This window comes from Oncorhynchus tshawytscha, linkage group LG05 (genome assembly GCF_018296145.1).
Source record: "Oncorhynchus tshawytscha isolate Ot180627B linkage group LG05, Otsh_v2.0, whole genome shotgun sequence".
Lineage (NCBI taxonomy): Eukaryota > Metazoa > Chordata > Actinopteri > Salmoniformes > Salmonidae > Oncorhynchus > Oncorhynchus tshawytscha.
Genome location: NC_056433.1, coordinates 7087595 through 7111680, shown reverse-complemented (window position 1 = coordinate 7111680; position 24086 = coordinate 7087595). Strand labels below are relative to the sequence as shown.

The window sequence follows — 24086 nt, the reverse complement described above, 5'->3', positions numbered from 1 at the left end:
CCTGTGAGAAATCAAACCACTTGTAAATGTATGTAATGACAGTGTCATAGAATGTCCTGTTGCTGCTTGGACCTTTGACAATTGTTTATCCATCAGCTACTTGGTCTGGTATCCCAAAACATCAGCTACTTGGTCTGGTATCCCAAAACATCAGCTGCTTGGTCTGGTATCCCAAAACATCAGCTGCTTGGTCTGGTATCCCAAAACATCAGCTGCTTGGTCTGGTATCCCAAAACATCAGCTGCTTGGTCTGGTATCCCAAAACATCAGCTGCTTGGTCTGGTATCCCAAAACATCAGCTGCTTGGTCTGGTATCCCAAAACATCAGCTGCTTGGTCTGGTATCCCAAAACATCAGCTGCTTGGTCTGGTATCCCAAAACGTCAGCTGCTTGGTCTGGTATCCCAAAACGTCAGCTGCTTGGTCTGGTATCCCAAAACATCAGCTGCTTGGTCTGGTATCCCAAAACATCAGCTGCTTGGTCTGGTATCCCAAAACATCAGCTGCTTGGTCTGGTATCCCAAAACATCAGCTGCTTGGTCTGGTATCCCAAAACATCAGCTGCTTGGTCTGGTATCCCAAAACATCAGCCGCTTGGTCTACTCAGAAGAAACTGTGCTGTTTCAGCTGAAGCATCTTCAATGTTGAACTTTTGGACTTCCTTGTAAACATCTGTGATGCAGCGCATTGTTTCCTCCAGCTGTTTTACCAGTTGGTCATTTGTGGAAAAAGCACAGATAAATCTCAGCAGTAGCTTCCTTTTTTTCTTCATACTCAAAAATACTATTCAGTGCCCCAGGACAGGTCTCCCTAAGGGACCTGAAGTATGACGTAAGAGCTGGCCAGCTTTGCAGGAGACGATCGACGGCTGTGTGCAAACATGTCGCAGAATTTCACGCCACTCAGTGTCAACAAAGGCAACAAAAAAAAATGCACGCAGTTCCTCTCTTCGGGAAGCGGATACTGATAGGTGTCTGTGGATCTGTACAACAATTCTCTCAATATCCACTGACCGCTGATCGCAGGCATTATGAGCTATGTGAGCTGGGCAATTAGCTTTCAGAATGCGATTGTTGTTGGCACTGCTCAATAACTGGTAAACGGAGAGGTGTTTTCCAATTATGTCGGTTTCCACAGTAGACGTCACGAAGAATGCACCGATATTGCTAGCACCTTTAGCTTAGCGTGGCCTTGTGCATTTCTGTGGATGCATGCTGAGTTAGGTAACTCTCCCCTTCATTGGCCAATTGAGATTTCCTGACGGCATATGAAGTACAGAAAGCGGGTCACCACTGACGGGCCTTAACACACATCTTTTATTGCTTCACGTTGTGTTTGTTGTAGCTACACAGTCTTTTCTATTCTGCATGTTTATCCATTTTTCCTTGATATGCCAAACCGACCGAACAATAACAGAAATGACTTTGCAGGAATTGGCGCGTTTACACTGTGATTGGATTCATATTTAGCCAAATATATAAGGGACATCCCGGCTAATACGGGACAGTTGGCAACCCTATCCTAGCTAAACCTGAGACATCTATCTAACAGCTACCAGTAGACTAACAACTTGATTTCTTTCTGGAAGTGTTTAGCCCAGTGTATTGTGTTCACCCCACTGCTTCACTGAGACGGAAACCTGAGTTTACTAACTTCTCTTATTTCCTCTCCTCTCTGCAGCTCTCATCCTGTTGAACGCCCTCAGTAGCTGCCACCTTCAGTGAGGTCCTCTTAAGCCACTTCCACTGACCCCTGAACCCTCGTTGCCATGGAGAACATGAGTGAGCTCCAGAACCCGCTCCTGGACAAGAACAGCAAGCACGTCGTCAACGGTTACGGCGGCGACTTCCCTAACAACCAGTACCAGGAGAACATCATCAACTACTTAACCGGTGGCAACAGCGGAGAAGGAGGAGGTAACACTACCAACGGTATGGTGGCCCATGTGGGACACAACAATCCCAATGGCAAGACGAAAGCTCAACAACTCCTGGACGCCACCTCACTCCATCTGGCCGTCGAGGCCTTCTACAGGCCCAACTTCATCCTGTACAAGGAGGAAGGGGGAGGAGGAGGCGGAGTCAAGGCCAAGGATTATAAGAACGAGTGTTGCGAGACTACCTTCACAGAGAAGAAGGAGAAGGAGAGGGAGGCGTCTGTAGCAGTGGAGACCCCCGGAAGCACAGAGGACCCTCAGGCCAAGCTGCTGGAAGAAGGAGACAACGTGAAGATACAGACTGTCTCCTACGAGGTGGAGGAGGAGGAGTATGTGGATTACGAGGTAAGGAAAAGAAAACACCTCCCCATAGTAGATTCAGAATTTATGAGCAGGTACGTGAGCACCTGGGGAATTGCTAGAAGTGTGATAACGGATTTGTGGTTTGGTAGAAAGTAGAAATTGCTGTGCCTCCATCTTCTCTAGCTCCTGTGTGTGCTGGCTGGGGGAGCAGTGGGATTGGTTAGGATTGAGGGGTAGACCAGAGAAGAAGGTAGTGGATTGGAAAGTGGTGCAGAGAAGCAGTTACCAGGTTAGGCAATAGAGCAGAGAAGCAGGTACTAGGTTAGGCAGTAGAGCAAAGAAGCAGGTACCAGGTTAGGCAGTAGAGCAAAGAAGCAGGTACCAGGTTAGGCAGTAGAGCAAAGAAGCAGGTACCAGATTAGGCTTTAGAGCAGAGAAGCAGGTACCAGATTAGGCAGTAGAACATTGAAGCAGGTAGTTGGGATTTTGTAATGTTTTACAGTAAGAAAATTAGTAATGTGAAGTATATTACAGCATCTCTGCTGTAAAGCAACATTACAGTATGAAGCTGGCAACTCTGGTGACAGGACAATGCCGTAAATTTACTGTGAAATTCTTCCTGAAATCTAAAAGAAAAATAATACATTTATACATATATATACAGTACCAGTCAAAAGTTTGGACACACCTACACATTCCAGGGTTTTTCTTTATTTTTTACTATTTTCTACATTGTAGAATAAGACATCAAAAACCATGAAATTTCACATTTGGAATCATGTACTGACCAAAAAATATTTATATTTGAGATTCTTCAACGTGGCCACCCTTTGCCTTGATGACAGCTTTTCACACTCTTGGCATTCTCTCAACCAGCTTCATGAGGTAGTCACCTGGAATACATTTCAATTAACAGGTGAGCCTTGTTAAAAGTTAATTTGTGGAATTTCTTTCCTTCTTAACCATACCACGTGGTTAAACTCTTAGACTATTGATACCGACAGAATAAGAATATCAATTACTAGTCTGCAGCTAGGAATTCGGTATCATTGAACTCGAAGAACGACAACCGCCGAAACATTTATTCTATAACGACATGAATGAATGTCACTCTGAACTATCTATTCTAACCACGACAGAGAGAGAGAGACGGGACAAACTTTTCAACAGAGATCCCGGCGACACACTGAGCGTAAATATATATATATATTGATTACAATTATTCCCGAATGAGTGAGCGTTCATGTGCAAAGGATTAGCATTTCAATTGTTATAATTATCATCTTTGTAGTGTCTCATCTCAGTCGACCCCCAGTTTCCTTTCTGTCCACCAAGCTGCAATACCGGTTTATCCCACTAGGGAAACTCTGTTATAATTTCCTTGTAACTACCTACTGTTTGTTTATGCATTTCTGTGAATTACTTAGTAAGTAAATAAATGATTTAAGACAATTGATGAATGGAAGACTCATAGTGAAGACTGGGTTTTGTGCAGATAACCAACAATTTACAACGTTTGGAATGAGACTAACGTGAGGTAAAATAAAGAATAAATCATTAATCAGAAGACTAATTGATCAGATATTAAAATATCTGAAAAGTTATTAGGTAAATTAGAACTTTGTGATCTGAATATTTTCCTTGGTGCCCCGACATCCTAGTTATTTACATTTGCCTGATTAGTTAATCAGGAAATGCTAATTACAGAGAAACTTTGATAAAAACTATAAGTCTTCAGTTAATGATAGTAAAGGCACGACACTACTATACCCCTACCCTGTCTGTACATTATGCCCTGCATCTATCCTACCATGCCCAGAAATCTGCTCCTTTCATTCTCTTTCCCCAGTCCACGAGACAACCAGTTTTGATAGCCTTTAGCCGTACCCTCATCCTACTCCTCTGTTCCTCGGGTGATGTGGAGGTAAACCCAGGCCCTGCGTGTCCCCAGGCCCTCTCATTTGTTGACTTCTGTAACTGTAAAAGCCTTGGTTTCATGCATGATAATTAACATCAGAAGCTTCCTCCCTAAGTTTGTTTCACTCACTGCTTTAGCACACTCCGCCAACCCTGATGTCCTAGCCGTGTCTGAATCCTGGCTTAGGAAGACCACCAAAAACCCTGAAATTTCCATCCCCAACTATAACATTTTCCGACAAGATAGAACTGCCAAAGGGGGCGGAGTTGCAATCTACTGCAGAGACAGCCTGCAGAGTTCTGTCATGTTTTCCAAGTCTACGCCCAAACAGAAATATGCCCAAAAAGAAATATGTCTCTCAATGTTGCCGCCTGTTATAGACCCCCCTCAGCTCCCAGCTGTGCCCAGGACACCATATGTGAATTGATTGCCCCCCCATCTATAGTCAGAGTTTGTTCTGTTAGGTGACCTGGCAGTCCTACAATCTAAGGAATGCCCTCAATCTCACACAAACTATCAAGGAACCCACCTGGTGCAACCCTAAATCCATAAACATGGGCACCCCCATAGGTATTATCCTGACCAACTTGCCCTCCAAATACACCAAATCAAATCACATTTATTTATATAGCCCTTTGTACATCAGCTGATATCTCAAAGTGCTGTACAGAAACCCAGCCTAACACCCCAAACAGCAAGCAATGCAGGTGTAGAAGCACCTGCAATACACCTCTGCTGTTTTCAATCAAGATCTCATTGATCACTGCCTGTATCCGCCATGGGTTCGCGGTAAAACGACCATCCCTCATACCTGTCAAACACTCCCTAAAACACTTCAGTGAGCAGGCCTTTCTAATCGACCAGGCCTGGGTATCCTGGAAGGATATTGGCCTTATCCCGTCGGTAGAGGATGCCTGGTTGTTCTTTAAAAGTAATTTCTTCAACATCTTAAATAAGCATACCCTTTCAAAAAATGTAGAACTAAGAACAGATATAGCCCTTGGTTCACTCCAGACCTGACTGCCCTCGACCAGCACAAAAACATCCTGTGGCGGACTGCGCTAGCATCGAATAGTCCCCGCGATACGCAACTGTTCAGGGGAGTCAAGAACCAATACACGCAGTCAGTCAGGAAAGCTAAGGCCATCTTCTTCAGGAAGAAGTTTGCATCCTGTAGCTCCAACTCCAAAAAGTTCTGGGACACTGAAGTCCATGGAGAACAAGAGCACCTCCTCCCAGCTGCCCACTGCACTGAGGCTACGCAGTCAGTCAGGAAAGTAAAGGCTAGCTTTTTCAAACAGAAATTTGCTTCCTGTAGCTCTAACTCCAAAAGGTTTTGGGACACTGTACTCTCTTCTCCATATACATCAACGATGTTGCTCTTGCTGCTGGTGATTCTCTGATCCACCTCTACGCAGACGACACCATTCTGTATACTTCTGGCCCTTCTTTGGACACGGTGTTATTAACAAACCTCCAAACGAGCTTCAATGCCATACAACACTCCTCCCGTGGCCTCCAACTCTTAAACGCTAGTAAAACTGAATACATGCTTTTCAACTGATCGCTGCCCGCACCTGCCCGCACCTGCCCGCACCTGCCCGCACCTGCCCGCCCGACTATTATCACTACTCTAGACAGTTCTGACTTAGAATATGTGAACAACTACAAATACCTAGGTGTCTGGTTAGACTGTAAACTCTCCTTCCAGACTCATATTAAACATCTCCAATCCAAAATTAAATCTAGAAGTAGCTTCCTATTTCGCAACAAAGCCTCCTTCACTCACGTCGCCAAACATACCCTAGTAAAACTGACTATCCTACCGATCCTCGACTTCGGGAGATGTCATCTACAAAATAGCTTCCAACACTCTACTCAGCATACTGGATGCAGTCTATAACAGTGCCATCCGTTTTGTCACCAAAGCCTCATATACCACCCACCACTGCGACCTGTATGCTCTCGTCGGCTGGCCCTCGCTACATATTCGTCGCCAGACCCACCAGGTCATCTATAAGTTTTTGCTAGGTAAAGCTCTGCCTTATCTCAATTCACTGGTCATGATAACAACACCCACCCGTAGCACGCGCTCCAGCAGGTATATCTCACTGGTCACGATAACAACACCCACCCGTAGCACGCGCTCCAGCAGGTATATCTCACTGGTCACGATAACACCCACCCGTAGCACGCGCTCCAGCAGGTATATCTCACTGGTCACGATAACAACACCCACCCGTAGCACGCGCTCCAGCAGGTATATCTCACTGGTCACGATAACAACACCCACCCGTAGCACGCGCTCCAGCAGGTATATCTCACTGGTCACGATAACAACACCCACCCGTAGCACGCGCTCCAGCAGGTATATCTCACTGGTCACGATAACAACACCCACCCGTAGCACGCGCTCCAGCAGGTATATCTCACTGGTCACGATAACACCCACCCGGCACGCGCTCCAGCAGGTATATCTCACTGGTCACGATAACAACACCCACCCGTAGCACGCGCTCCAGCAGGTATATCTACTGGTCATCCCCAAAGCCAACACTGCCTTTCCTTCCAGTTCTCTGCTGCCAATGACTGGAACGAATTGCAAAAGTTGAAGCTGAAGTTGGACTTATATCTGATCCCGTACACCATCTGATCCCGTACACCATCTGATCCAGCAGGTACCATCTGATCCCGTACACCATCTGATCCCGTACACCATCTGATCCCGATACACCATCTGATCCCGTACACCATCTGATCCCGTACACCATCTGATCCAGCAGTATACCATCTGATCCCGTACACCATCTGATCCCGTACACCATCTGATCCAGCAGGTATATCATCCTGTACACCATCTGATCCCAACACCATCCTGTACACCATCTGATCCCGTATACCATGGTATCCCGTACACCATCTGATCCCGTACACCATCCTGTACACCATCTGATCCCGTACACCACCCACCCGTAGCACGCGCTCCATCTGATCCCGTACACCATCTGATCCTGTACACCATCTGATCCCGTACACCATCTGATCCCGTACACCATCCTGTACACCATCTGATCCCGTACACCATCTGATCCCGTATACCATGCGTATCCAGCAGTACACCATCTGATCCCGTAACACCATCCTGTACACCATCTGATCCCAGGTATACCATCTGATCCTGTACACCATCTGATCCTGTACACCATCTGATCCCGTACACCATCTGATCCCGTACACCATCTGATCCCGTATACCATGCGTATCCCTGGTACACCATCTGATCCCGTATACCATGCGTATCCCGTACACCATCTGATCCCGTACACCAAGCGTATCCCGTATACCATCCCGTACACCATGCGTATCCCGTACACCATGCGTATCCTCTGTACACCAAGCGTGATCCCGTACACCATCCCCGTACACCATCTGATCCCGTACACCAAGCGTATCCCGTACACCATCCCGTACACCATCGTATCCCGTACACCATGCGTATCCCGTATCCCGTATACCATGCTGATCCCGTACCGTACCATCCCGTACACCATGCGTATCCCGTACACCATGCGTATCCCGTACACCATCGTATCCCGTACACCATGCTGTATCCATCTGTACACCATGCGTATCCCGTACACCATGCGTATCCCGTACACCATGCGTATCCCGTACACCATCTATCCCGTACACCATCCTGTACACCATGCGTATCCCGTACACCATGCGTATCCTGTACACCATGCGTATCCCGTACACCATCTGTCCTGCATCCATCCTGTACACCATGCTGTATCCCGTACACCATCTGATCCCGTACACCATCCCTGTACACCATGCTGATCCCGTACACCATGCGTATCCCGTACACCATCTGATCCCGTACCACCATCCCGTACACCATGGATCCCGTATACCATCCCCACACCATGTGTATCCCGTACACCATGCGTATCCTATACACCGTCCCGTACACCATGCGTATCCCGTACACCATGCGTATCCCGTACACCATGCGTATCCCGTACACCATCCCTGCATACACCATGCGTATCCCGTACACCATCCCTGTACACCATGCGTATCCCGTACACCATGCGTATCCCGTACACCGTCCCTGTACACCATGCGTATCCCGTACACCGTCCCGTACACCATGCGTATCCCGTACACCGTCCTGTATCCATGCGTATCCCGTACACCGTCCCTGTACACCATGCGTATCCCGTACACCATCCCGCACACCATGCGTATCCCGCACACCATCCTGTACATGCCATCCGTATCCCCCGTACACCATGCGTATCCCGTACACCATCCTGTACACCATGCGTATCCCGTACACCATCCTGTACACCATCTGATCCCGTACACCATGCGTATCCCGTACACCATCCCGTACACCATGCGTATCCCGTACACCATCCTGTACACCATGCGTATCCCGTACACCATGCGTATCCCGTACACCATGCGTGCGTATCCCGTACACCATGCGTATCCCGTACACCATGCGTATCCCGTACACCATGCGTATCCTGTACACCATGCGTATCCCGTACACCATGCGTATCCCGTACACCATGCGTATCCCGTACACCATGCGTATCCCGTACACCATCCCGTACACCATCGTATCCCGTACACCATCCCGTACACCATGCGTATCCCGTACACCATCTGATCCCGTACACCATCTGATCCCGTACACCATCTGATCCCGTACACCATGCGTATCCCGTACACCATCTGATCCCGTACACCATCTGATCCCGTACACCATCTGATCCCGTACACCATCCCGTACACCATCTGATCCCGTACACCATGCGTATCCCGTACACCATGCGTATCCCGTACACCATGCGTATCCCGTACACCATCTGATCCCGTACACCATGCGTATCCTGTACACCATGCGTATCCCGTACACCATGCGTATCCCGTACACCATGCGTATCCCGTACACCATGCGTATCCCGTACACCATCTGATCCCGTACACCATGCGTATCCCGTACACCAAGCGTATCCCGTACACCATGCGTATCCCGTACACCATGCGTATCCCGTACACCATGCGTATCCCGTACCATCCCGTACACCATGCGTATCCCGTACACCATGCGTATCCTGTACACCATGCGTATCCTGTACACCATCCCGTACACCAAGCGTATCCCGTACACCATCCGTACACCATGTGTATCCTGTACACCATGCGTATCCCGTACACCATGCGTATCCTGTACACCATGCGTATCCCTTACACCATCCTGTACACCATGTGTATCCCGTACACCGTCCTGTACACCATGCGTATCCCGTACACCATGCGTATCCCGTACACCATCTGATCCCGTACACCATCTGATCCCGTACACCATCCTGTACACCAAGCGTATCCCGTACACCATCTGATCCCGTACACCATCTGATCCCGTACACCATCTGATCCCGTACACCAAGCGTATCCCGTACACCATCACGTACACCATGCGTGTCCTGTACACTCTGATCCCGTACACCAAGCGTATCCCGTACACCATCCCGTACACCATGCGTATCCCGTACACCATGCGTATCCCGTACACCATGCGTATCCCGTACACTATCCCGTACACCATCTGATCCCGTACACCATCTGATCCCGTACACCATCCTGTACACCAAGCGTATCCCGTACACCATCTGATCCCGTACACCATCTGATCCCGTACACCATGCGTATCCCGTACACCATCCCGTACACCATGCGTGTCCTGTACACCATCTGATCCCGTACACCATCCCGTACACCATGCGTATCCCGTACACCATCCGTACACCATGCGTATCCCGTACACCATCCCGTACACCATGCGTATCCGTACACCATCCCGTACACCATGCGTATCCCGTACCCATCCGTACACCATGCGTATCCCGTATACCATCCCGTACACCATGCGTATCCCGTACACCATCCCTGTACACCATGCGTATCCCGTACACCATCCCGTACACCATGCGTATCCACATACACCATCCCTGTACACCATGCGTATCCCGTACACCATCCCGTACACCATGCGTGTCCTGTACACCATGCGTATCCCATGTGTACCATCCCGTACACCATGCGTATCCCGTACACCATCCCGTACACCATGCGTATCCCGTACACCATGCGTATCCGTACACCATGCGTGTCCTGTACACCATGTGTATCCCGTACACCATGCGTATCCCGTACACCATCCTGCACACCAAGCGTATCCCGTACACCATCCCGTACACCATCGTGATCCCGTACACCATGCGTATCCCGTACACCATCCCGTACACCATGCGTATCCCGTACACCATCCTGTACACCATGCGTATCCCGTATACCATGCGTATCCCGTACACCATGCGTATCCCGTACACCATCCCGTACACCATGCGTATCCCGTACACCATGCGTATCCGTACACCATGCGTATCCCGTACACCATCCCGTGCATACACCATGCGTATCCCGTACACCATGCGTATCCCGTACACCATCCCTGTACACCATGCGTATCCCGTACACCGTCCTGTACACCATGCGTATCCTGTACACCATCCCGTACACCATGCGTATCCCGTACACCATGCATATCCTGCATACACCAAGCGTATCCCGTACACCATCCCGTACACCATGCGTATCCCGTACACCATCTGATCCCGTACACCATCTGATCCCGTACACCATCTGATCCCGTACACCATGCGTATCCCGTACACCATCTGATCCCGTACACCATCTGATCCCGTACACCATGCGTATCCCGTACACCATCGTATCCCGTACACCATGCGTATCCCGTACACCATGCGTATCCCGTACACCATCTGATCCCGTACACCATGCGTATCCCGTATACCATGCGTATCCCGTACACCATGCGTATCCCGTACACCATCCCGTACACCATGCGTATCCGTACACCATGCGTATCCCGTACACCATGCGTATCCCGTACACCATGCGTATCCCGTACACCATCCCGTGTACACCATGCGTATCCGTACACCATGCGTATCCGTGCACCGTCCCTGTACACCATGCGTATCCCGTACACCGTCCCGTACACCATGCGTATCCCGTACACCATCCCGTACACCATGCGTATCCCGTACACCATGCATATCCCGTACACCAAGCGTATCCCGTACACCATCCCGTACACCATGCGTATCCCGTACACCATCTGATCCCGTACACCATCTGATCCCGTACACCATCTGATCCCGTACACCATGCGTATCCCGTACACCATCTGATCCCGTACACCATCTGATCCCGTACACCATGCGTATCCCGTACACCATGCGTATCCCGTACACCATGCGTATCCCGTACACCATGCGTATCCCGTACACCATCTGATCCCGTACACCATCCCGTACACCATGCGTATCCCGTACACCATCTGATCCCGTACACCATCTGATCCCGTACACCATCTGATCCCGTACACCATGCGTATCCCGTACACCATGCGTATCCCGTACACCGTCCCGTACACCATGCGTATCCCGTACACCATCCCGTACACCATGCGTATCCCGTACACCATGCATATCCCGTACACCAAGCGTATCCCGTACACCATCCCGTACACCATGCGTATCCCGTACACCATGCGTATCCGTCTGTACACCATGCCCCGTACACCATGCGTATCCGTACACCGTCCCGTACACCATGCGTATCCGTACACCATCCCGTATCCATGCGTATCCCACCATGCATATCCCGTACACCAAGCGTATCCCGTACACCATCCCGTACACCATGCGTATCCCGTACACCATCTGATCCCGTACACCATCTGATCCCGTACACCATCTGATCCCGTACACCATGCATATCCCGTACACCAAGCGTATCCCGTACACCATCCCGTACACCATGCGTATCCCGTACACCATCTGATCCCGTACACCATCTGATCCCGTACACCATGCGTATCCCGTACACCATCTGATCCCGTACACCATGCGTATCCCGTACACCATGCGTATCCCGTACACCATCGTATCCCGTACACCATCTGATCCCGTACACCATCTGATCCCGTACACCATGCGTATCCCGTACACCATGCGTATCCCGTACACCATGCGTATCCCGTACACCATGCGTATCCCGTACACCATCCCGTACACCATGCGTATCCCGTACACCATCTGATCCCGTACACCATCTGATCCCGTACACCATCTGATCCCGTACACCATGCGTATCCCGTACACCATCTGATCCCGTACACCATCTGATCCCGTACACCATCTGATCCCGTACACCATGCGTATCCCGTACACCATGCGTATCCCGTACACCATCCCGTACACCATCTGATCCCGTACACCATGCGTATCCCGTACACCATGCGTATCCCACGTACACCATGCGTATCCGTACACCATCTGATCCCGTACACCATGCGTATCCCGTACACCATGCGTATCCCGTACACCATGCGTATCCCGTACACCATGCGTATCCGTACACCATGCGTATCCCGTACACCATGCGTATCCCGTACACCATGTGTATCCCGTACACCATGCGTATCCCGCACACCATCCCGTACACCATGCGTATCCCGTACACCATCCCGTACACCATGCGTATCCCGTACACCATCCCGTATCCAAGCGTATCCGTACACCATCCCGTACACCATGCGTATCCCGCATACACCATCCTGTACACCAAGCGTATCCCGTACACCATCCCGTACACCATGCGTATCCCGTACACCATCCGTACACCATGCGTATCCCGTACACCATGCGTATCCCGTACACCATGCGTATCCCGTATCCGTACACCATCTGATCCCGTACACCATCCTGTACACCATGCGTATCCCGTACACCATGCGTATCCCGTACACCATGCGTATCCCGTACACCATCTGATCCCGTACACCATCCCGTACACCATCGTATCCCGTACACCATGCGTATCCCGTACACCATGCGTATCCCGTACACCATGCTTATCCCGTACACCATCTGATCCCGTACACCATCCCCGTACACCATGCGTATCCCATACACCATGCTTATCCCGTACACCATCTGATCCCGTACACCATCCCCGTACACCATGCGTATCCCGTACACCATCTGATCCCGTACACCATGCGTATCCCGTACACCATCCCGTACACCATGCGTATCCCGTACACCATGCGTATCCCGTACACCATGCGTATCCTGTACACCATGCGTATCCCGTACACCATCCTGATCCCATGCGTATCCTGTACACCATGCGTATCCCGTACACCATCCCGTACACCATGTATCCCGTACACCATGCGTATCCCGTACACCATGCGTATCCGTACACCATGCGTATCCCGTACACCATGCGTATCCCGTACACCATGCGTATCCGTACACCATGCGTATCCCGTGCACCATGCGTATCCCGTACACCATGCGTATCCGTGCACCATCCCGTACACCATGCGTATCCCGTACACCATCATCCTGTACACCATGCGTATCCCGTACACCATCCCGTACCAAGCGTATCCGTGCATGCCATCCGTACACCATCCGTATCAAGCGTATCCTGCACCATCCCGTACACCATGCGTATCCCGTACACCATCCGTATCCATGCGTATCCCGTACACCATCCCGTACACCAAGCGTATCCCGTACACCATCCCGTACACCATGCGTATCCCGTACACCATCCTGTACACCATGCGTATCCCGTACACCATCCCGTGCACCAAGCGTATCCCGTACACCATCCCGTACACCAAGCGTATCCCGTACACCATCCCGTATCCATGCGTATCCGTACACCATCCCGTACACCATGCGTATCCGTACACCATCCATCCGTACACCATGCGTATCCCGTACACCATGCGTATCCGTACACCATCCCTGTACACCATGCGTATCCCGTACACCATGCGTATCCCGTACACCATGCGTATCCCGTACACCATCCCGTACACCATGCGTATCCCGTACACAATCTGATCCCGTACACCATCTGATCCCGTACACCATCTGATCCCGTACACCATGCGTATCCTGCACACCATCTGATCCCGTACACCATCTGATCCCGTACACCATGCGTATCCCGTACACCAAGCGTATCCCGTACACCATCCCGTACACCATCCCGTACACCATCTGATCCCGTACACCATGCATATCCCGTACACCATGCGTATCCCGTACACCATGCGTATCCCGTACACCAAGCGTATCCCGTACACCATCCCGTACACCATGCGTATCCCGTACACCATCTGATCCCGTACACCATCTGATCCCGTACACCATCTGATCCCGTACACCATGCGTATCCCGTACACCATCTGATCCCGTACACCATCTGATCCCGTACACCATGCGTATCCCGTACACCAAGCGTATCCCGTACACCATCCCGTACACCATCCCGTACACCATCTGATCCCGTACACCATGCATATCCCGTACACCATGCGTATCCCGTACACCATGCGTATCCCGTACACCATCCCGTACACCATGCGTATCCCCTGTACACCATGCGTATCCCATACACCATGCGTATCCCGTACACCATGCGTATCCCGTACACCATGCGTATCCCGTACACCATGCGTATCCGTACACCATGCGTATCCCGTACACCATGCGTATCCCGTACACCATGCGTATCCCGTACACCATGCGTATCCCGTACACCATGCGTATCCGTACACCATGCGTATCCTGTACACATCGCGTATCCCGTACACCATCCCGTACACCATGCGTATCCCGTACACCATGCGTATCCCGTACACCATGCGTATCCCGTGCACACCATGCGTATCCCGTACACCATGCGTATCCCGTACACCATGCGTATCCCGTACACCATGCGTATCCCGTACACCATGCGTATCCCGTACACCATGTGTATCCGTTACACCATCCCGTACACCAAGCGTATCCCGTACCATCCCGTACACCAAGCGTATCCGTACACCATGTGTATCCCGTACACCATCCCGTACACCATCGTATCCCGTACACCATGCGTATCCCGTACACCAAGCGTATCCCGTACACCATGCGTATCCGTACACCATGCGTATCCCGTACACCATGCGTATCCCGTACACCATGCGTATCCTGTACACCATGCGTATCCCATACCATGCGTATCCCGTACACCATGCGTATCCCGTACACCATGCGTATCCCGTACACCATGCGTATCCCGTACACCATGCGTATCCCGTACACCAAGCGTATCCCGTACCCATCCCGTACACCATGCGTATCCCGTACACCATCTGATCCCGTACACCATCTGATCCCGTACACCATGCGTATCCCGTACACCATCTGATCCCGTACACCATCTGATCCCGTACACCATCTGATCCCGTACACCATGCGTATCCCGTACACCAAGCGTATCCCGTACACCATCCCGTACACCATCTGATCCCGTACACCATGCGTATCCCGTACACCATGCGTATCCCGTACACCATGCGTATCCCGTACACCATGCGTATCCTGCACACCATGCGTATCCCGTACACCATGCGTATCCCGTACACCATGTGTATCCCGTACACCATGCGTATCCGTACACCATCCCGTACACCATGCGTATCCCGTACACCATCCTGTACACCAAGCGTATCCCGTACCATCCCGTACACCATGCGTATCCCGTACACCATGCGTATCCCGTACACCATGCGTATCCCATACACCATGCTTATCCCGTACACCATCTGATCCCGTACACCATCCTGTACACCAAGCGTATCCCGTACACCATGCGTATCCCGTACACCATGCTTATCCCGTACACCATCTGATCCCGTACACCATCTGATCCCGTACACCATCCTGTACACCATGCGTATCCCGTACACCATGCGTATCCCGTACACCATGCTTATCCCGTACACCATCTGATCCCGTACACCATCTGATCCCGTACACCATCCCGTACACCATGCGTATCCCGTACACCATGCGTATCCCGTACACCATGCGTATCCCATACACCATGCTTATCCCGTACACCATCTGATCCCGTACACCATCCCGTACACCATGCGTATCCCGTACACCATCTGATCCCGTACACCATGCGTATCCCGTACACCATGCGTATCCCGTACACTATGCGTATCCCGTACACCATGCGTATCCCGTACACCATGCGTATCCCGTACACCATGCGTATCCCGTACACCATGCGTATCCCGTACACCATGTGTATCCCGTACACCATGCGTATCCGTACACCATCCCGTACACCAAGCGTATCCGTGCACCATCCCGTACACCAAGCGTATCCCGTACACCATCCTGTACACCAAGCGTATCCCGTACACCATCCCGTATACCAAGCGTATCCCGTACACCATCCCGTACACCAAGCGTATCCCGTACACCATCCCGTACACCATGCGTATCCCATACACCATCCCGTACACCATGCGTATCCCGTACACCATCCCGTACACCATGCGTATCCCGTACACCATCGTATCCATCGTATCCCGTACACCATGCGTATCCGTACCATCCGTACACCATGCGTATCCGTGCACACCATCCTGTACACCATGCGTATCCCGTACACCATCCGTGCACCATGCGTATCCATGCACCATCCCGTACACCATGCGTATCCCGTACACCATGCGTATCCCGTATCCGTCCCGTACACCATGCGTATCCCGTACACCATCCGTACACCATGCGTATCCCGTACACCATCCCGTACACCATGCGTATCCCGCATACACCATGCGTATCCCGTACACCATGCGTATCCCGTACACCATCCCGTACACCATGCGTATCCCGTACACCATCTGATCCCGTACACCATCTGATCCCGTACACCATCTGATCCCGTACACCATGCGTATCCCGTACACCATGCGTATCCCGTACACCATCCCGTACACCATCCCGTACACCATCTGATCCCGTACACCATGCGTATCCCGTACACCATGCGTATCCCGTACACCATGCGTATCCCGTACACCATCCCGTACACCATGCGTATCCTGTACACCATGCGTATCCGTACACCATGCGTATCCCGTACACCATGCGTATCCCGTACACCATGCGTATCCCGTACACCATGCGTATCCTGCACACCATGCGTATCCCGCATACCATGCGTATCCCGTACACCATGCGTATCCCGTACACCATGCGTATCCCGTACACCATGCGTATCCCGTACACCATGCGTATCCTGCATACACCATGTATCCCGTGCACCATCCCGTACACCATGCGTATCCCGTGCACACCATGCGTATCCCGTACACCATGCGTATCCCGTACACCATGCGTATCCCGTACACCATGCGTATCCCGTACACCATGCGTATCCCGTACACCATGCGTATCCGTACACCATGCGTATCCGTACACCATCCCGTACACCATGCGTATCCGTACACCATCCATACACCAAGCGTATCCCGTACACCATGTGTATCCTGCACACCATGCGTATCCCGTACACCATGCGTATCCCGTACACCATGCGTATCCCGTACACCATGCGTATCCCGTACACCATGCGTATCCAAAACACCATGCGTATCCCGTACACCATGCGTATCCCGTACACCATGCGTATCCCGTACACCATGCGTATCCCGTGCACACCATGCGTATCCATCCCCGTACACCATGCGTATCCCGTACACCATGCGTATCCCGTACACCATGCGTATCCCGTACACCATGCGTATCCCGTACACCATGCGTATCCCGTACACCATCGATCCCGTACACCATCTGATCCCGTACACCATGCGATCCCGTACACCATCTGATCCCGTACACCATCGTGATCCCGTACACCATGCGTATCCCGTACACCATGCGTATCCCGTACACCATGCGTATCCGTCCCGTATCCTGTACACCATGCGTATCCGTACACCATCCCCGTACACCATGCGTATCCCGTACACCATCCCGTACACCATGCGTATCCCGTACACCATGCGTATCCCGTACACCATGCGTATCCCGTACACCATGCGTATCCTGCGTACCATGCGTATCCCGTACACCATGCGTATCCCGTACACCATGCGTATCCCGTACACCATGCGTATCCGTACACCATGCGTATCCCGTACACCATGTGTATCCCGTACACCATCCCGTACACCAAGCGTATCCCGTACACCATCCCGTACACCAAGCGTATCCCGTGCACCATGTGTATCCCGTACACCATGCGTATCCCGTACACCATGCGTATCCCGTACACCATGCGTATCCCGTACACCATGCGTATCCCGTACACCATCGTATCCGTACACCATGCGTATCCCGTACACCATGCGTATCCGTACACTATGCGTATCCCGTACACCATGCGTATCCCGTACACCATGCGTATCCCGTACACCATGCGTATCCGTACACCATGCGTATCCGTACACCATGTGTATCCCGTACACCATGCGTATCCGCACACCATCCCGTACACCAAGCGTATCCCGTACACCATCCCGTACACCATGCGTATCCCGTACACCATCCCGTACACCATGCGTATCCCGTACACCATCCTGTACACCAAGCGTATCCCGTACACCATCCCGTACACCAAGCGTATCCCGTACACCATCCCGTACACCAAGCGTATCCCGTACACCATCCTGTACACCAAGCGTATCCCGTACACCATGCGTATCCCGTACACCATGCGTATCCCATACACCATGCTTATCCCGTACACCATCTGATCCCGTACACCATCCCGTACACCATGCGTATCCCGTACACCATCTGATCCCGTACACCATGCGTATCCCGTACACCATCCCGTACACCAAGCGTATCCATACACCATCCCGTACACCAAGCGTATCCCGTACCATCCCGTACACCAAGCGTATCCCGTACACCATCCCGTACACCATGCGTATCCCGTGCACACCATCCCGTACACCAAGCGTATCCCGTACACCATCCTGTACACCAAGCGTATCCCGTACACCATCCCGTACACCATGCGTATCCCGTACACCATCCCGTACACCATGCGTATCCCGTACACCATGCGTATCCCGTACACCATGCGTATCCCGTACACCATGCGTATCCCATACACCATGCTTATCCCGTACACCATCTGATCCCGTACACCATCCTGTACACCAAGCGTATCCCGTACACCATGCGTATCCCGTACACCATGCGTATCCCATACACCATGCTTATCCCGTACACCATCTGATCCCGTACACCATCCCGTACACCATGCGTATCCCGTACACCATCTGATCCCGTACACCATGCGTATCCCGTACACCATCCCGTACACCATGCGTATCCCGTACACCATGCGTATCCCGTACACCATGCGTATCCCGTACCATCCCGTACACCATGCGTATCCCGTACACCATGCGTATCCGTACACCATCCCGTGCACACCATGCGTATCCCGTACACCATGCGTATCCCGTACACCATGCGTATCCGTACACCATGCGTATCCCGTACACCATGTGTATCCTGTACACCATGCGTATCCGTACACCATGCGTATCCCGTACACCATCTGATCCCGTACACCATGCGTATCCCGTACACCATGCGTATCCCGTACACCATCTGATCCCGTACACCATGCGTATCCGTGCACACCATGCGTATCCCGTACACCATGCGTATCCCGTACACCATGCGTATCCCGTACACCATGCGTATCCGTACACCATGTGTATCCCGTACACCATGCGTATCCCGTACACCATCCCGTACACCATCGTATCCCGTACACCATCCGTACACCATGCGTATCCGTACACCATCCTGTACACCATGTGTATCCCGTACACCATCCTGTACACCATGTGTATCCCGTACACCATCCTGTACACCATGTGTATCCCGTACACCATCCTGTACACCATGTGTATCCCGTACACCATCCTGTACACCATGTGTATCCCGTACACCATCCTGTACACCATGTGTATCCCGTACACCATCCTGTACACCATGTGTATCCCGTACACCATCCTGTACACCATGCGTATCCGTACACCATCCCGTACACCATGCGTATCCCGTACACCATCCCGTACACCAAGCGTATCCCGTACACCATGCGTATCCCGTACACCATGCGTATCCCGTACACCATCTGATCCCGTACACCATCCTGTACACCATCTATCCCGTACACCATGCGTATCCCGTACACCATCTGATCCCGTACACCATCCTGTACACCAAGCGTATCCCGTACACCATGCGTATCCCGTACACCATGCGTATCCCATACACCATGCTTATCCCGTACACCATCTGATCCCGTACACCAACCTGTACACCATGCGTATCCCGTACACCATGCGTATCCCGTACACCATGCGTATCCCATACACCATGCTTATCCCGTACACCATCTGATCCGTACACCATCCCGTACACCATGCGTATCCCGTACACCATCTGATCCCGTACACCATGCGTATCCCGTACACCATCCCGTACACCATGCGTATCCCGTACACCATGCGTATCCCACCATACACCATGCGTATCCCGTACACCATGCGTATCCCGTACACCATCCGTATCCATGCGTATCCCGTACACCATGCGTATCCCGTACACCATCCCGTACACCATGCGTATCCGTACACCATGCGTATCCCGTACACCATGCGTATCCCGTACACCATGCGTATCCCGTACACCATGCGTATCCGTACACCATGCGTATCCCGTACACCATGCGTATCCCGTACACCATGCGTATCCGTACACCATGCGTATCCGTACACCATGCGTATCCCGTACACCATGCGTATCCCGTACACCATGCGTATCCCGTACACCATGCGTATCCCGTACACCATGTGTATCCCGTACACCATCCCGTACACCAAGCGTATCCCGTACACCATCCCGTACACCAAGCGTATCCCGTACACCATCCCGTACACCAAGCGTATCCCGTACACCATCCCGTACACCAAGCGTATCCCGTACACCATCTGATCCCGTACACCATCCTGTACACCGTCCTGTACACCATGCGTATCCCATACACCATGCGTATCCCGTACACCATCTGATCCCGTACACCATCCCGTACACCAAGCGTATCCCGTACACCATCCCGTACACCATGCGTATCCCGTACACCATCTGATCCCGTACACCATCTGATCCCGTACACCATCTGATCCCGTACACCATCTGATCCCGTACACCATGCGTATCCCGTACACCATCTGATCCCGTACACCATCTGATCCCGTACACCATCTGATCCCGTACACCATGCGTATCCCGTACACCATGCGTATCCCGTACCATCCCGTACACCATCTGATCCCGTACACCATGCGTATCCCGTACACCATGCGTATCCCGTACACCATGCGTATCCCGTACACCATCTGATCCCGTACACCATGCGTATCCCGTACACCATGCGTATCCCGTACACCATGCGTATCCCGTACACCATGCGTATCCCGTACACCATGTGTATCCCATACACCATGCGTATCCCGTACATCCATCCCGTACACCAAGCGTATCCCGTACACCATCCCCGTACACCAAGCGTATCCCGTACACCATCCCGTACACCAAGCGTATCCGTACACCATCCTGTACACCAAGCGTATCCCGTACACCATCCCGTACACCAAGCGTATCCCGTACACCATCCCGTACACCAAGCGTATCCCGTACACCATCCTGTACACCAAGCGTATCCCGTACACCATCCCGTACACCATGCGTATCCCGTACACCATCCCGTACACCAAGCGTATCCCGTACACCATGCGTATCCCGTACACCATGCGTATCCCGTACACCATCTGATCCCGTACACCATCCTGTACACCAAGCGTATCCCGTACACCATGCGTATCCCGTACACCATGCGTATCCCGTACACCATCTGATCCCGTACACATCCTGTACACCAAGCGTATCCCGTACACCATGCGTATCCCGTACACCATGCGTATCCCATACACCATGCTTATCCCGTACACCATCTGATCCCGTACACCATCCTGTACACCAAGCATCCCGTACACCATGCGTATCCCGTACACCATGCGTATCCCGTACACCATGCGTATCCCATACACCATGCTTATCCCGTACACCATCTGATCCCGTACACCATCCCGTACACCATGCGTATCCCGTACACCATCTGATCCCGTACACCATGCGTATCCCGTACACCATGCGTGTCCTGTACACCATGCGTATCCCGTACACCATGCGTATCCCGTACACCATGCGTATCCCGTACACCATCCCGTACACCATGCGTATCCCGTATACCATGCGTATCCCGTACACCATCCCGTACACCATGCGTATCCCGTACACCATGCGTATCCCGTACACCATGCGTATCCCGTACACCATCCCGTACACCAAGCGTATCCCGTACACCATCCCGTACACCATGCGTATCCCGTACACCATCCCGTACACCATGCGTATCCCGTACACCATGCGTATCCCGTACACCATGCGTATCCCGTACACCATGCGTATCCCGTACACCATCCCGTACACCATGCGTATCCCGTACACCATCCCGTACACCATGCGTATCCTGTACACCATCCCGTACACCAAGCGTATCCCGTACACCATCCCGTACACCAAGCGTATCCCGTACACCATCCCGTACACCAAGCGTATCCCGTACACCATCCTGTACACCATGCGTATCCCGTACACCATGCGTATCCTGTACACCATGCGTATCCCGTACACCATCCTGTACACCATCCCGTACACCATGCGCATCCCGTACACCATGCGTATCCCGTACACCATGTGTATCCCGTACACCATCCTGTACACCATGCGTATCCCGTACACCATCCTGTACACCATGCGTATCCCGTACACCATCCCGTACACCATGCTTATCCCGTACCATCCCGTACACCATGCGTATCCCGTACACCATCCCGTACACCATGCTTATCCTGTACACCATCCCGTACACCATGCTTATCCCGTACACCATCCCGTACACCATGCGTATCCCGTACACCATCCCGTACACCATGCGTATCCCGTACACCATCCCGTACACCATGCTTATCCCGTACACCATCCGTACACCATGCGCATCCCGTACACCATGCGTATCCCGTACACCATGCGTATCCCGTACACCATGTGTATCCCGTACACCATCCCGTACACCAAGCGTATCCCGTACACCATCCCGTACACCAAGCGTATCCCGTACACCATCCCGTACACCAAGCGTATCCCGTACACCATCCCGTACACCAAGCGTATCCCGTACACCATCCCGTACACCAAGCGTATCCCGTACACCATCCCGTACACCATGCGTATCCCGTACACCATCCCGTACACCATGCTTATCCCGTACACCATCCCGTACACCATGCTTATCCCGTACACCATCCCGTACACCATGCTTATCCCGTACACCATCCCGTACACCAAGCGTATCCCGTACACCATCCCGTACACCATGTGTATCCCGTACACCATCCTGTACACCATGTGTATCCCGTACACCATCCTGTACACCATGTGTATCCCGTACACCATACTGTACACCATCCCATACATTATCTTCACTCTCTTTTCAGGTTCAGGCCAGACATTGGTCAAACAGCCAGGGCCAGACATTGGTCCAACAGCCAGGGTCAGACATTGGTCCAACAGCCAGGGCCAGACATTGGTCCAACAGCCAGGGCCAGACATTGGTCCAACAGCCAGGGCCAGACATTGATCCAACAGCCAGGGTCAGACATTGATCCAACAGCCAGGGCCAGACATTGGTCCAACAGCCAGGGCCAGACATTGATCAAACAGCCAGGGCCAGA

The 24086-nt window shown here is 52.0% G+C and overlaps 1 protein-coding gene across 1 annotated transcript in view; it reads left to right on the top strand.

The window, feature by feature from the left end:
• syndig1l (synapse differentiation inducing 1-like) overlaps positions 1–24086 on the top strand; it is a 125863-nt gene that overhangs the window by 20067 nt on the left and 81710 nt on the right. Inside the window, exon 2 of the mRNA XM_042321409.1 lies at positions 1680–2280. Within this exon, the coding sequence (XP_042177343.1) occupies positions 1768–2280 (513 nt within the window). The 5' untranslated portion in view covers positions 1680–1767. The remainder of the gene's footprint in view (positions 1–1679; positions 2281–24086) is intronic.